Source organism: Plodia interpunctella, chromosome 15 (assembly GCF_027563975.2).
Source record: "Plodia interpunctella isolate USDA-ARS_2022_Savannah chromosome 15, ilPloInte3.2, whole genome shotgun sequence".
Taxonomy (NCBI): domain Eukaryota; kingdom Metazoa; phylum Arthropoda; class Insecta; order Lepidoptera; family Pyralidae; genus Plodia; species Plodia interpunctella.
The window spans coordinates 8,887,974-8,904,856 of NC_071308.1; the positions used below are offsets into that span (position 1 = coordinate 8,887,974).

The 16,883-nt window shown below is 38.2% G+C and overlaps 1 protein-coding gene across 1 annotated transcript in view; it reads left to right on the forward strand.

The window, feature by feature from the left end:
* Positions 1 to 1,553: 1,553 nt before the first annotated feature.
* LOC128675988 (uncharacterized protein) overlaps positions 1,554 to 16,883 on the forward strand; it is a 51,683-nt gene continuing 36,353 nt past the window's right edge. The window contains exon 1 of the mRNA XM_053755863.2: positions 1,554 to 1,948. Within this exon, the coding sequence (XP_053611838.1) occupies positions 1,705 to 1,948 (244 nt within the window). The 5' untranslated portion in view covers positions 1,554 to 1,704. The remainder of the gene's footprint in view (positions 1,949 to 16,883) is intronic.

A 16,883-nucleotide genomic window follows, 5' to 3' on the forward strand; every position in this document is an offset into this window, starting at 1 on the left:
AATCATTGAGACATGATTTTAAGTTTAGCAGAATCGGCTCCCTCGTTCGCACGTGCGTTTGAAAGTAATCGACGTAGGCGCACTTTTAACGCTTTCGTCATTAAACCTACTATTCCAATCACAGCGCTAAATCCCTATATTTCCATCATTTCCTTACATATTATAAAATAAATTCCTCTGCCGTGTATGTGCGGATTTTTCATCCGGTTTTCACCAATATATAGATTAATTCCTGAGGAAGCAATAAATAAATCGTAACGATAATAAAGAGTTGTCGTGTGAACACATACATGAATACTCTTATGTTCGCATCGAACTTTTTAACGTACATACGCGTTGCAAATAAATGAATTATGAATTAACGTATGTTGAAAAACCATATGGCAAGGGGCAAACTCATATGGTCAGGGGGAGGAAAAAGGACAATTGACCAATTCAATTCGAAGAAACTTATCTCAAAATTCGACACTTGCTTATCAGCCGTGTGATGATGCCGCTTCGAGTTCTGCTGACCCGACTTCCGATACGCGAGGCGCCAAATTTCATGTTCCGTCTATAAAAAGGTTAAATGGCCTTAGATAACCGAAATTAATAAGAAATTACTTATCTAAATTTTGTTTGAATACGCGGTCTTTTTATATTTACAACGTTCGTAAGAGCCGTCTAAGGGAATTGATTACCACAGCGATATAACGTGTGACTGTGTGAATATTACTTTCAAGTAAATCAAACGTGAAAAACTTAAGACAAATAGGTAAGCAAAAACCTTACTTTGACATAATATTAGTTTGGTTTGGAATATTAGCAGATAGTATGCATGGATCTACTATATTATGCTTAACTTAGATAGTTAGCAGATATTACGAAATACTTCTGAGAAGGCACGCCGAAAGAATTCGTTAGAGTATATTATTGGCTCCATCATGCGATCCGACTTTATGTAACCGCTATCCGCTACTTCGGAGACCTTCAGACGGTCTCCAATCTCCGACACCTAGATGTGGAGGTCTGTTGACCAGGCCCTTTATCTGTTATTATCTGATAAGAATGAAAACATATGTCAATTCCTAAATATATCGGGAAAAGACAGAGTACATCAGTGGACTAAAACAGCCTAATATAAAACCCCAGTCGCACGTCTAATCACACGGTCGTTTAATTAGACTGTGGATTAATTATAATTAAGATATCTGGCTGGTTACTGATGGATGGAGGAAAACGTGACAATAATTGATAATGTTTGGGAAAATAAAACATTTTTTAGTAAGTAACTAATGTTAATAAAAATGTGCAGTAAATTGGCTTAAGTCAAGAAATGTATGCACGGCTTAAAAAAGATAGACAAGGCAAGTCTCGAGCAAAATCTAGTGATATGATAATAAGGGAATGTATCACATTTAGTCGTCAGGTAGTGGTGTAGTGTAGTGTAGCATACGCTAGGTAAGGTAGGGCGGGCGGAAGCTGGCTGCGTCGTGCGCGCCCTCCATGCAGTCAGCCACCCCGGCGCCCCGCGCCGCGCACCCCGCGCGCACGGCGCCTGCGCCCGCCGGCCGGCCGGCTTCCATCAGTACACCGCCGCGCCGCGACTCGACTACACGCATTCGTGCGTTCATGACCAACCGCGGCGTTTGAGATCGAACATTTTATACCAGTGACCGAGAGGGCAACCTCTCGCTACCCAACAAAATAGCGTCACAAGTGGAAATGCCGTCGAGTCTATTCGGAGACCTGGGCGGTGGCGGCCTGATGGAGGACCAGAGGGCTTACCAACTCGCCCTGGAGTTGAGCTTGCTCAGTTTGGGGGAGAGCCTGCCTACGGCCAATCCTTTAGCCAGCCCTTTGGGATTCGCGCCACCTCCAGATGACAGGGCCAAGAAATCGCAGAACATGACTGAGTGTGTGCCGGTGCCGTCTTCGGAGCATGTGGCCGAGATCGTCGGACGACAAGGTAGGTACCAGGGCTGCCGAACAGCTGTAGAGGTTACACACCCTTATGTAAGGGCGGCACGTGACGATTAGGTTATGTTCGATCAAAGTCACGAAGTTCGCACGCCGCTAAGCATGCGTCGTTTTTATTTTGTATACCCTCGTTTCTGGCTTGTATCCCTCTTTGATGATTAAAATTTCCGTTAAGTATACATTTTGTTGTGTTAATGCATCGAATGCAACACAGCTATTTTAAAGTCGTAAAAGCTCTAACCTGAAAAAGCTCAGTGGAGCCACAAAAACAATTTGCCTATAGTGTTTTCGTGCAGATTGATTGCTTGGTTTATCAGAGGTAGACCTATGTCTACCTACAAACATACATAACACATTACCGGCATGAAAAAAAACATGTCTGTAAAATGCTGCAGATACATATCATTATTTACAGTAGAATAATTTATTTTCTATAACTAATCGTATATACTTAGTAGGTAGGTCTATTTTATGTTTATACTTGTCTTAATTATTCAAGAAAGCTTCGTAAAGGGCCTTTGATATTGCATTAACATTTGCATCAATAGGTAGGCATTTAATTGTTAGATTTTCTTCTATTTGTTTTAGCTAGATGCATTGCACTTTTTATTGTTGATTTATTTTTTAAATACTTACTTAACTCTTACGGAAAATATTTGGAAAAACACAAGATATAGGTAGGTAGGTACCTAGGTACTCACCAACATCCATATTTTCTAATCTAATGAGCCATTTAGGTACCTACATACATGTAGCCAATTATTTTTGTTTATTTTTGTAAATGGCCCATAAAGTTATATCTCCTTGTTACCTACCTACAACGATCCTCAGATCGTACCTCGTACCTAATAGGTACCTTCGTACCTACCTATTCAGATATCATTAGGTAGGGCTATGTACCTATGACATACCTATCTACATACATTTGTATTACACATAAGTTCCTTAAGTAGGCAGCTGCCTACCTTTTCCTAAAAGTTACCAAAATGTTTCCCAAAATTGGGTAATAATTAACACTTAAAAAATTTCCTCCATCAAGGCCACAATACCACACCTTAGGATACCTACCTACAAATTTGACACTCAAAGTTATCACCATTTCAGCAAATCGATAAATCCTGAAACCGTCACTGTATTTAAAATGTCAAATCGTATAATTTTTGATTGCCACCCCTAAATTATCCCCTTGTTAACGTAATCGATTGCTCAGAATCTAGGGTCATAGATTGCCGCTAATCGCATCTGAAATGTCAGTACCCAAGGGCTGTGATTTGGAATTATATAATAGACATACCTAGACATATTTTTTTTATTAAACGCGGCGAAATTTTGTAACAATCTAGTAGATTTTGCGTGAAGGAATAGAATAACAAACATACATAACACATTACTTACATCCTCACAAAATTTCCCATTTACAATATTAGTAAGATCTAGACGTCATGGCGAATCATCAATTTTTTAAATACTTACACTTTAATAATATATTATGACAGATCACACAGATTGAGCTAGCCCCAAAGTAAGTTTGGGACTTGTGTTATGGGATACTAACTCAACGATACTATATTTTATAACAAATACATATAGATCATTTTCCATCATGACCCGACCGGGAATCGAACCCGGGGCCTCTCGATTTAAAGGCAAATACTTTACCACTACGCCACCGAGGTCGCCAATCCAAACAAAGATTTCAAATTATAATCTTGCATAGGCGCATATTAATGAATGCATAGGATATAGTTACATATACTACAACTAAACTTACTGTAAGGCTATCCGAATGAGAATGATAAAAAAAAATCAGTCCAAATGCACATATGACCAACTATGCCTAGGTACCTATGCCTTTACGATCTTTTACGATAGATAATGAGAACGGTCATCAGAGTGGCAACACCGTCCATCTATGTTCGGGTATCTATGTTTGACCCCGGGTCATTTTTTATAACTATTCCAAATATCAAAATCGGCCCAGCGGCGTAGCCGTGAAAGCGTGATAGACAGACTTTTGCAATTGTAATATTAGTAAGAATAATTAGGCATTATAGGTACATGGACATTTCTACAATTATCGGTAGATATCGTTTTTATAATCCCAGAGATATTTTGGAGTCTTAGAAATTATAAGTGACGTAGTGCACGCCAGGATCCGAAGGCCTATAAAAAGTCTGTTAATTAAAAGGTACCATTTGGGCAAAAAAGCGACCCTCAAGGGATGTTGGCATTTTTTCCCATGGGGCAAAAAATACCGACAAAGCTGGCCTATTTCCTATCTGTGCTACAATTTGGAAATGTGCACGCTGGAATTGATTTGGTAACAAATTGATATCATCTAAGAGTAAAAATGACTGTTCATTTAGCTCAACAATTAATATTCAACCAATAACAATGTTTTATATATTCAAAGAAATAAATATAGTCAAAGACCTGAACTCTGTATCCTTGTACTAACTAAAACGCGGACAAAACAGGTAAAGCTACCTATTAATAGTATGCCCGATAATAAATTAACGCATGTTTTTCAAAGTCATGGAAAGGGTTACGCAATGAACCATCAATTGATCTCGCAACCCTTTAAAATGTAAATTCATGGGAATATCGCTTCATCCCTGGTTCGTTTTAGTTTAGATTGCTTCCATTAAGATCAATTATGATGTTATCACAATATTACCACAATATTTGTTGTCAGTGGCGTAAGTAAACCGTTAGACGCCCGCTGCAAGCTTAGCTGATAGGGCCCTTCCTCCCAACAGAGCCAGATGACCAAAAAAATTATCATCATGCTTAGGATCATACAATTTATTTGCAAACTAATATATATACACGTAACACTGAACAGTACGCAAAACCATGGCGGATTTGGCATAAATTGCTGGTTTTTCATTGCTATATTTAATAGCTCTCATACAAACTACGCAATGATTCATATATTCTCGTCGGCATACATTCATGTCTGAATTCCGCGATAGTGTGTAGTCCCATGGAGATCTAGGGGTCTGTGGCATTGTGCCTACATGTCACCCTAGTGATACGGCACTGTGTGTTGTTAAAATTCAGGGTCGCAAAAAAATGACATTACAATTTCACGAGATTCACAATTCCCTTGATCGACTAGTACGGTTTGCGCAGCACGATAATGATATATTACTCTTACAGACCACCTTGAAAGTTATACACATGAATAATAGGATACTTGACCCGGCGAACAAAACTGGAAAATTACGAAACGTCATTTTTTTGTCAAAATTTACACTTGTTTCTCTGTCTCAACATCGTGCTCGTATTTGAAATTACCAATTCAATTCAAAAGAATCCTTGCAGTAGTACCGCTCCAAAACTTTCCACGGCTCCCACTAACTAGAGAACAACAATACATATATCTATACATCATACAGACACACAGTCCCTTGCATTTCCAGACGAGAATCGTAAAACCGAAGCAAAAAAAACGCAGCTGCTCCACTTGCAACCTTGTCTACCAGCCGATCGCTGCTTTCGGCCAACGATCTCAACGGCGATATACGAAGCGCTCAATGCGACAAGGTCCTATCGTGGAACATTTCATGTATTGTTTTGTAGGTTGCGTATATTTAGGGCGATTCGGTTGTGTGTTAGCGTTTTTGTTATAAAATTGTATGTCTAACTAATCAGGGCTAAATCGACGTTTAGTATCAGACCCTATACGAATTTACAAACTGGTTTGGGCTAATTTAGTACTATAAAACATAATGATTATGGCAAACGAAAAAGTTTGAGTAGAACTGAGAAATTAGTGTAGGTAATAACTTGATATAAAAATCATATAGATAAAATACATTTTGTATACAAATAGGTTTTCCTACTTTTTGTCACATACGTGCGGATGTATGGAGTTGTAATCTTGAAACCTTAATCAAACAGTAGCTCATCTCAGCCATAGTTAGTTATAGCCATCCATTCTACTTCTCTATTTTTTTTTATTAGTGTTAGGATAAACGTTCCAGTATCTAGACACATGACCCAGTACACTAGGCCTCTAATATACAGTATCTTCATATTTTGGATTAGCGTAAACGTCCCAATTGTAACACACCGAGCCCAGTACTAGTTACCAGCGTCCGATTACTGTATGCTGTATTATTATTACAAGTATCTGCTTATTTAATACAAACATAACAGCTAAACAATCTTCATGATAAATTGCGTCGACAATAAAATCAACGACAAAAGCTTTCCTTTCAATTTTACTCGCAATCATAACATAATGCGAAAACAAAAAATGGACAAGACATTCTTGGGTATATCTTGGGTTCTTTTTTTTATTCAGACGCGTACAAAAGGCGGTGTCGTAGAAACCCAATACTCTTGCAAACGCACTGGCGTAGAAGGTAGAAGCTTATTGTTCCTACTTACGCTACCTGCCATTGCTATGTAATCTGTACATTCAATAATTCTGCGTACAAATACATTTATTTTTGTCTGCATGCAATGTATGGCTAGAAAAAAGGCTCGAACGTAGAATGTTGAGTCTTATTTTGATCTTTGTTAATGTAAATGTGTGCTGCTGAACATGTTCACGAAGTACAGTCGGCATGAATTTATTTTAATTTTGTACGAAGCTGAAAATTTGAGTTTCATTTATTCATTACATTTTATAGATCATGGATCGTAATAAATTACTGATTTTTTTCAATATATCGTTTTTGAGGCGTTGTAATGTCCGTATTTTAGTAGATTAAACGCCTATTGCCATCTATATGAATTATTATAGCCATCTGTACCATTAATACATATGTTTGTTATTCGCTTATCACCAATCTATTCCGTAAATGACATCACGATATAGAATTGAAAATTCATAAACGAGTACGACCCTTTTAACTACGCATTTACATGAAAAAAAAGACGAGGCCGAATGAATAACCAGGCAGTTTTGAGCTTTATCGTGTCCCAATAAAACAAATAAAAAGCATCATCTTTGTTTGTACCAATGACATCTGTTGAGGCGCAAACCCAAAGCTTGTTTAAAATGGTCGCGTTTACGCATGACGTCATGTCCTGTCTGTCGTCTATCGATGTCGATATGATGTGTCGATGTCGATCGAACCTCCTGTCGGCACGTTTGTTCATTCATTGATAGTACTATCACAGGTACTACTTTGTTTTACATTTATACATTTCGAGATTTTTGCAAGGTAAATCTTTTATCTGCAGACACTGGTTCATTTATAGTCTACACGTGTTTTTATTTAAGCAATTGATTTTTTATTAGCTTATATTGAAATATTTCTAAAAATTGTTAAATCGTATGTAGTTCGTACAACTGGTTAGAATAAGATGGCTCCCAAACGAGGTTTTTCGGGTACGTAATTCATCCCTGTCTGTCATAAGCCGGTTCCTGTGACGAGTCGCTAGGACCGGTTCCACATCAATGACTGCCAGCCCCTCTCCCGGCCTCTATTTACTTCACATCTCTTGATAGCCATGTTTTTTGTCCACAATAACTCTCGATTTTGACGTTACCCGTCCGTTTCAACTCCTCGAGAACTGTGTCTATTTAAACCTGCGAGATGAGCTTATTTATATTTAAACTTCTGTAACTCCTTTGGACGCATGAGAATGTGGTTCTGCGTTTGCATTTTTCATTTTGTAGATTAACAGGGTTGTGAATACTTAAGCTACTTGATACAATTTACTAACGAAAGAGAAAACAATTTTGTAAACACACGCGCCAACGGTATATACTAAGATCACAACACCAACTAGACGGTGCACCAGAATCGGCAAGATTCGCAATGTGGCTCTGCGTGCGTTCCGGTCGACGCCACCGCACAGGGTCAAGGTTTCAAGCTCTTGCACTCTGCTGCATGCCTAGTACGGGCGGGGAGCGCCCCGACGTGGCAGACTTGCTCTTTCCAACAACGGAAATAGGACACTAAAATATTAAGAATTTCTCACATTCTCATTACATTCCTATTACATAAATCAAGATTGATGTCTCGCTAGAATGAATACATTTCCTTATTCATTTAAATCGCTAATAAAGATTACATATTAAATTTAAAGAATAATCAAATTAAAATGTATTTGGTTGATCGGAGCTGTGACAATAAAATATATACTATCAACGGTTTTTGAATGAACGGTAAATTGCTTGTTAAATGGCTAACTGCTATTACTTTAACAAGATTACACAAATCTCCTATCCGTTGACAATTTTTGAATGAATCTACTCGGTGGTAAAAAATAAACGAGCACATGTCCCGGCGCTGCCGAGACGTCCCGGAATTCCAGGGCCCTATTTTTTTCGTGTAACTTGACAGATGCACTCTGGGATGCCGCTAACCGCATCTTGCATCCTTATCGCGCTTTTGGAAATGAAATCTATGGTTTTATCTCTACTACGATGAATTTGAGGGTTATTTTAAGGTGTGCTCTTCTATCCTTGTCGCTCACCGTGGCGCCACCGCCTCAGGAGAAGAGAGCTACACTCGCTTCTGTTTGCATTGCGCGCGTTACCGCAGGAGCATTCTTAAACATGGCTACTTTATGTTTTAAATATTATGGATAAGTTCAGAGAACGACGACGTGAAGTTTAAAACCGTAACGTTGCAAAAGATCTTCGTGACGTCACGGTGCGCGGCACCCCCACGTCTGCGAAACTTAGGGACCCTAATGAATGACTTCCTAATTGCCGCGGCAGCACGAATAAGCCCGTAATCCGGCGCGAAAATTAAAACTTCGTTTAATTATGGACCTTGGGTTCTTTTGTATCTAAGCTTCAAATCGATTGCCTGACTTCTCGCGACAAGTACATCTGGACGCGAGTGGGTAATGTGGAGTCGTCGAAGCGCAAACGACTCTGCACGGTTTGTTGAAAAAGCGTCTTATGATGAGTGATAGTGGATTTAGTTTCGATTGTTTCATTTGTCGCGGTAGGACGTTTCGTCTGAGGAGTTGTTGACTACAGCATAGGGCGACAAGTCGATATGCTCCCGCACTAATGTTGACAACAATCCATCTCTGGCTGTCAGGCGGCGCCGCGAATTAGACTCACTCCCATTTCGATTTACTCTTCACAGGCTGTAATAAGCGGCCTGCAACATTCATTACTGCTGCTCCAAGGGTATTTTCTTCCAGAACTATGCGATAGCTATTTTTGTTCAAGATTAATTTATCTCGGACTACATTATTGTTGGGTACAAAATTACGCGTGCGTTTTTCTCGTAACTAAAGGTTTAATGACAGGATACGATGTAAATATGCTGGGAGTCGAGCGCAGATGTGCGAAATGTCGTCGAAGGTTCCGTTCTGAGTTCTGACACATGTGTGTATTATACACATGTAACTTATACTTTCGATTCTTGATGACAAGAAACCGAGTTAGTTTGAATGTTGAATTAAACTACGACTGGTGTCACCTATTCAAAATATATATTGGTTCTGTCACGTGTCACATAGTTCTGGCTCTGTACTATAGCCTATTTCATCTAACAAATGATAACAGCGACCGGTGAACTTTCCAAGCAGATGGCAGATTGAAGGCTCATTTTTATTAACACGCGAGGGCCATTATCGTTTACCAATTGGAAGAAGTTGGCATCTAATTGCTGATAACGTTGTTACGGCGTACGTTAGGTACATCTGCCGTAACCGACGATGTCTTGCACACCTGCGCAGGCCTGCTGCGCCAACCGTCTTCGCTCCTTGTGTTCATTATTTCCTGGTATTCATAGTACGCAATACTTATCTATTTTACTAGGATATACTAGTGATCTTAGTCGAGTCGATTCGATCTTTTATTTTTTATAATAATAAATTTAAAATGATTTGTTTTTCTTATTAAAAAGACAAAGTAGATTTTTCTGGTCCAATGAGAGAACAATTTGAAATCAACTTAAACTTTAAACTACATAGGTACGACATTTTAAATCACGACATGTGCAAATTACTATTATTAAAGTTTACCACATTAATGAAGAAGTAGCTATTTTTGAAATGTTTCCAACATGTAAGTTAAGTACGCATTTATGCTATGAATGAATTAATTCAACGAGATAATGTTTCTGTAACTGGTCTGGCAAAAAGGATTAAAAATATTAAATAGGTTGGCAGGTGTACACGCCAATACCTTTGTACTCGACGAGTTCGTTTAATGTCAGCACAGGCTTATAGAAAACGCCGTTTCGAAAAGGAATCCAGACATGTCCTTTCAATAATTACTTGTTTTTAACTATGCCGTCAGTAAAGTGAAGTTATTTTTAAAATCTTGCAAAATTAAAATCATTGTTACGTTTCCACGCGTAATAATAAACAATACGTTACACTCTGTGTGAAAATCTGAAACGTTAGTAACACCAAAATCTAAGAACCCTCCATTTTTATTTTAAAATTTACAATAGAGAACCAGTTTGAACCAGTAATTAGGTAGGTAACTGGCACAAGTGTAGCTGGGGTTACCTTATTTCAACCGTCGCGCGAGTTCCCGCGTTTATCCAATGTAGTTTATTGAAGGGCCGCCTAGGCCGCGCCGGCAAGTGGCGGTGCAGCTGTGCTTTCCGTTGGACAACCGTTGGCAACGTGACGATAGGATAGGTGCGTCAATTGTTAAAAGGTAATTACCAAATGTAACGATTTATGGAATTATATATTTATTTAAGTTATTAAAATATGACAAAATATTTTTGAGTATTCTGAAAAATTATTGTTGAGAAATGCCAATTACTGGGACATTTACCTTACCTACTACGGAAATAATTCGCATCCTGTCGCGTATTTGAAGCAAGTCTCCTAGATTTGACCGAATACTACACGTGGTGTGTCTCCATTTACATTTGCAAATGAAGTGATTTATTTCGCAAAGCATGGAAGTTCGCGAGGCTATCTCTGCATGAATCATTACTCATTTGATCCTTACGTAGCGGATGCAGGGTTATCGAAGTCCTTATTATCACAATAAGCGGAAATATAGCTTGTATAGCTTTTGAAGATCAAAGCCACAGCTAAGGGCTATTAAAAATATGAGTTTTATTTGATTTAAAAAGGGCATTCAATTCGTGATGATCCTGACTGATATTAGTAACATTTATTTAATACATTGGTTCAACTTTTTTATTATTATCATGACTTATACATGTAAATACTTGAACAAAAACTACAATTACTACAGTGATTGATTTCGTCGCTTTGTTCGGTCAAATTATAAATTTTCTCCCGTGAAGGAAATTCTTACGTGACTGGACTGGCTGGACCCACCCATTCACAAGTTGTTAAATTTTACACTTCAAAGTTAAAAAAAAAAACTTATCTGTCATTCACTGTACATAATTATTGTTACATACCTTTTACGATCGACAAAAGGACGAATGCTTTGTCCAAAAACATAACTGTACTAAAATTGACCACCGAAAAAAAGGGCGGCAACCGAGCCCGCTGGTCGTTATTAACTTGGGTTCAGAAAATTTCCGTGAAAGGGTCTACCTGCCTTTCGTACCTGCGCTAATCAGCCTTATTCTATTGACGATAAATTAAATGCACTCTTAAATGCATCGAGTGGGATTTATGACCATGTTCAACTTCATTATTTGTGCATTTACATTTGTTTTTTTTTGTCCCGGGTTACTGGTCTTGCATGGGGAATATTTGCGTTTCGATATTAATTGATATTTCATCTGGCAACACTGAAAATTAAAATATTTTTTGTTTTTAACGGCTTTTCATGTACCAGGATTGCAGGCGCATTGCTCTAGTCATGAAAGGCTACGTAGTGGGTGGCGTACAAAACGTGTAAGCTGATCTCTTGTGAAAATGTGTTCAATGGCGGTGTCGTATTGCCCTTCACCAAGTGCGTGTCGACCCTTTAGATTTTCGTCTTGCATGCTGGTACATTATTTCGCGTCATTAATTATTGTGTACAGCTTTTTATATTGAAAGGCTCGCATAAGCCACCTGTCGTAGACTGGCGTACCTACGTAATTAAAGATTGCGCGTAGGCTCGATAAAAGAAGTATCTCCGGTCTCGCCGGTATCGACAGGATTACCTTCAAGAACAAGTGCCTATTAAAGAGGACAATGAGTGTCTATAAAAATATACATGCGTTTTAAGTAGATAAACGACTCGGGTGGATGATGAGATCATGAGACTGAGCGCGTTGCGGTTTTCGGGGTGATCAGCGGGCGAGAGGCGGCGGTTAAACTGGAGCGCTCGGTTCCGCTAGAGGCGGCACAGCTGGCGGAAAGGCGCCATCTGCCGAACGGCGCCCCGGAAACGCAATTTGTTTTGTTTTCGAATTGGTTCGATTCTCCTTATCCACGTTCCTTTGCATATGCAAAGGAACTATGGTCCCGAAGATTGCGGTTTCGGTCACGTGCCACGTTCGAAAATTTAATTATTTTAAACAAGCCGGTCAAATTATCTATGGTCGTTATGGATTCAACAATCGTTAGTTAGAAGTCAATAAAATTAGTGTTAGAAACGCCAGTTGTCGACATGTAGGAACTCAACCGTCAAAAATGAATGTTTCATGGTAAGGGAACCAGAAGGTTGCCCGAATTTCTAACAAGATCCAACAACGTATTTTAGCATAATCGGATCTCTAAGCTTGTATTTATCTCATAAGAAGCCTAATATGCTTAATTTATTCCCTTATTTAGCAGGCTCCTTTAATAAGTATGTTTTTATGGTTTACCAAGCTATCATATGAAGGAAAGAATTACGTAAAACGGAATTAAGGCTATCGAAATGGAACGTCGATGTTTCAACACATCTGCTGTCGCACCTGCCGACGACGCGAACTTAACTTTTTACAATGAGACGCACACATGCATTCCAAAAGGTGCGATGAGACTCCTGATAACTCATATTACCCTGGTACCATTTAAACTCCCTTCGACGTAGTTCCAATTAGAAAGAGATGTTCGCTGCAGATTAAGCCCAAAACAAGATTTATTTTTGCTCGAATCGATGGTATTTTTTTTTATCAATAAGATTTTGCCTTTTGCGATTTTAAATAATTTATGGCTTCTTGTTCTTTTTTCAATTATCTCAAAAAAACTGACAATGAAGAAAGAAAATATGGTCCTGAGGCCATCTTCAGACACGCACGGTCGAAGTCTGTAATTTGGACTTCTGCACATAATCGAGCGGAATGTTGTGATTGCTGCTCGATTTAACGCAACGCATTCTCCAGAAATCCAACGTCTACGAGACAATAAAAATGTCGTCCTGAAACACTAATCGATCGCAGTAAATGATTATCATAATCATGTTTTTAAGTGCGCGATTGTACTCGTAGCTCTAAATAAACTATAAAATCGTGGTGTTTTATGTCGTGGACCGCGTGGCGATGCGTACAGCCGAAAGCAAAAGTTGATCTCGTAATTGAGATGGGATTAGGTACGAGTATATTACGGGTGATGTGGAATATTTTGAAATGTTCATTTTCATAAATATTACTTACAATGATTTTGATCAACCACTGGATTATACCATAGACATCAATACTAGTACTACCTATCTATTATTAAACAAATGTAACTAATTTTATCACTGGCCATCTATAAAAAATAAAGTTCCAAATTAAAAAAAATAATCTGCCGGTGTCAGTAAGAAATGTCTAAACTTGTCTGTACACTACACCGAAGCTCGGAAAGCGAGAGCCGTAGGGTGGCATTCCACAGTAATAATCCTTAGAACGAGCGCCGACGCATCGAGGATCGATCCTTTTGCGACAATCGATTTCGTTCAGGAATCCATTATTCCCGACTTTCCCAAGGCATTTTAATGGCTTTAAAATCAGCCACGGTTTATGTTTTATGGTGACGATGGTGTCATTCCGTCGTGCCATTTAATTTAATACGAAATTGTAATGGTTTCAGGTAGTATTTATAATGCACAGATAAAAGTTAATTAAGGTTAGATTACACCCTGAGTATTTTGGAAAATTGCAACAAATAATTTCTAGTCTGAAAGATGTATGGAAAGAGCAATAGAAGAGGATTCCTAATTATTTATGTAATAACGTTTCTTATTTGCCATGTATATCGAATTCAAATTCAAAATTCTTTATTCAATTTAGGATGATGATATACATCACTTATTGACGTCAAAAAATCGTTTGGCAGTAAACTACTTGTTTGTTGTTTTTACTGTTGTTTGAATTTTTCGTGCTTAGCGTTTCGTTGCTTAATTTTTTGTGTTTAGAGAATTCCAAAATGGCATTCCTCGTTAGTTTAGCACATTGATATATTGTTCTAGAGGATCTGTAACGAGTATTAATAACACAGGACTCCGATATAGCTCTTAGCGGTAACCCATCCCAGTTTAATCCTCACAGCTGTTTCTTGACATGCGTGAACGCTTCGAATAAAGCTATTTTAAACTCGGATAACTACCGAAATGTATGCTAAATTGCTAACCTTTCCGCCGGCGGTATTGAACAACGATTTTATTATAATTGGCAACGCGGTCAACGTTTCTTGGAAATTGGCTTTTTTTCTCCCTTTATTTCCAGCATTTAACCGATCTTGTTTTTGCGTCGGAATCGCTCGAATGGACCTTTGTTCTTGGCCATATTGTTTTTAAAGCCGGCTCGTCAAGGAAACTACGAAAGTGAGCGAAAGTTTGCTGTATCTATTGTTTATACTTATCAAAATAATCGTCACGGTCCATTTTTTAACAAGCGTGTATCCTGGCAACCATAGACAAGTTCGAATTAAGAAATTAAAATTAAAACAGCTCGTTTAAAAAAGAATTCATTCGAAATTCAAAAAATAAACGAATTGGAATGACGTGTATGTTTTTATTGTGTAGTGTTGACATAGAAACACACTCCCCGTAATTAGGGGTACCTAACCAGGGTGAGGTGCGAGGCAGTGTGGAAGCCTGAGGGATAGGCCAGCTGACGGCGGCGCGCCGGACCGTGAACTGGGACTATTCAAACAGAAAATTTTATGCACCGCCACGATATTTACACGTCTACTATAAAATTCTAGAATACCTACTATTTGTAGAACGAATACAGCTTAGTATGTGGGGCACTAGGCAGAAACTTGCAGATATGATTACTAGGATTCAATAGGTTTATATGAGGTATATTTTCTATTATCAAGTTATTTTACAGATAAATAAACATTAACAAAGAACTTTTTACTTACATTCGTCTGCGAAATCGGCAGACAAGAGGTAAATTTATTATCATAATAGTACTTTTTTAATTTTTATTTCAATTAACTTAATTTCAATGTCGACTGCGCATTTAATTAAGTCAATGGCGACTGCGACATGCATAAATCATTAATTTAATTACATATTTTGAAAAAATAACTTTGCAATCGCATTTTATATATTTCACCAAAAGCTATAAATAACAGATTGGATATTTCAGGTATGCCTGAGCAGTCATTAAAATGCCGACAATATATTGTCGAAAACCGCCTTGTATCAGAATCTATTTCTAATTTCTGGCGACTATCTCACGGGTCCCTGCGTCCGTCAAATCTAGTGTTGCCATCGTACTGTGACCCTTCACTTTGTATATTTCCGACTAAAAATAGAGTGCCATTGTAAATCCAAAGGTCAATATTCTTTGGTGGTCTGAATTGTGGAACTGACCGAGACCGTTTGATGTGGCCGGCGTTTCATCGGCCGATTTATTTCACATAAATATCGTCAACAAAACGATTCACAATTCATTTAGATGTTTATACGCTTTTAAGACGAAAAACTAATAACGCTACGCCGCCGTTCAAAGTATTAGCCGACATTAAATTAGTCTTTGAGGTTAAAAAAACAATGAATAGTAACGAAGTTCTTATGGTTAGTCACACAAGTTAATTTGTGTTTTTTTTGCCGAATGTCCAACAAGAATCTAACACACGTTTAAATTAGCTAGTAGCTGGTTAATAAATCTAACAAGAGTCTTATTAGACGACACCACGACGCGTAATAACAAAATCAAATTATCTAATTCATTAACTCGATGAAAAGTCGTGACCGAAGTTTTTTCGGTGCGATTTTCGGCGATCTCGGTCGGTTGCCCCCCGGTCCCACGCCCATCGCCCATAGATCAAAACGTTTAGCCGCCGGTTGACAGATATTTTGATACTCGCAGATTATCTTAATTTATACATCGATGACTTACCGCTTGTTGGTGGCCTGTTTTTTAGCAAAGTTACTTGTAAGTGACATTGTCTCGGTCGCATGGTGGTCTCGCGGCACCTGGCGAGCGAACCCGGAAAGTAAAATGTCAGTTAATACCCCAACAACAATAAAATTTATAACACATTTGAGGCATTTAATTATTTCGCGTCGGTCGATTTGAGTACGGTACGAAAATCGTTAAATTAATTAATAAAGAAATCGTTCGTTTGGTTTCAAATTCTCGGCGTGTGACGATCACGTGGCGTTCAAAATTTGAATAAATGTTTACGGTTCGATTGATTGCATATTTGTCGCGCCCTCTCTGGGTTGCCAACCTTATGCGGTCAATTCCCAGAGCGTTGCACTCGATTCTTTTACAAATAACTTAATTTCGTCTTTCTGCGCCACTTTTTGTAGAACTTTGCCACAATTAAATCTGCATTTTTGGCCCGACCCTCAACTTATTACCATAAGTAATTCATTTGTTTTTTTTTTCTTTTACTGACTTGTCTCTAAGCTTAAGAAATTAAAATTGTTTTCACAATAAACATTTAATACGCACGTTATATTTTTACTTTTATTATGATGTTATAAAAATATCAAGTTATTGGTATTTAATGACCACTAAAATTATGACAGACCGTCAAAATTATTATTATATGTTACAATCAACAAACAAAGCGTTGTAGTATTTTAATAGACCGTTTAGTCTGTGACTCTATCGACCTAAAGACGACCTATCGCAGACAAAAAAATAAAGCCGCCTATTCACAGGCTTGTAACCTTGAACTAGTTAAAA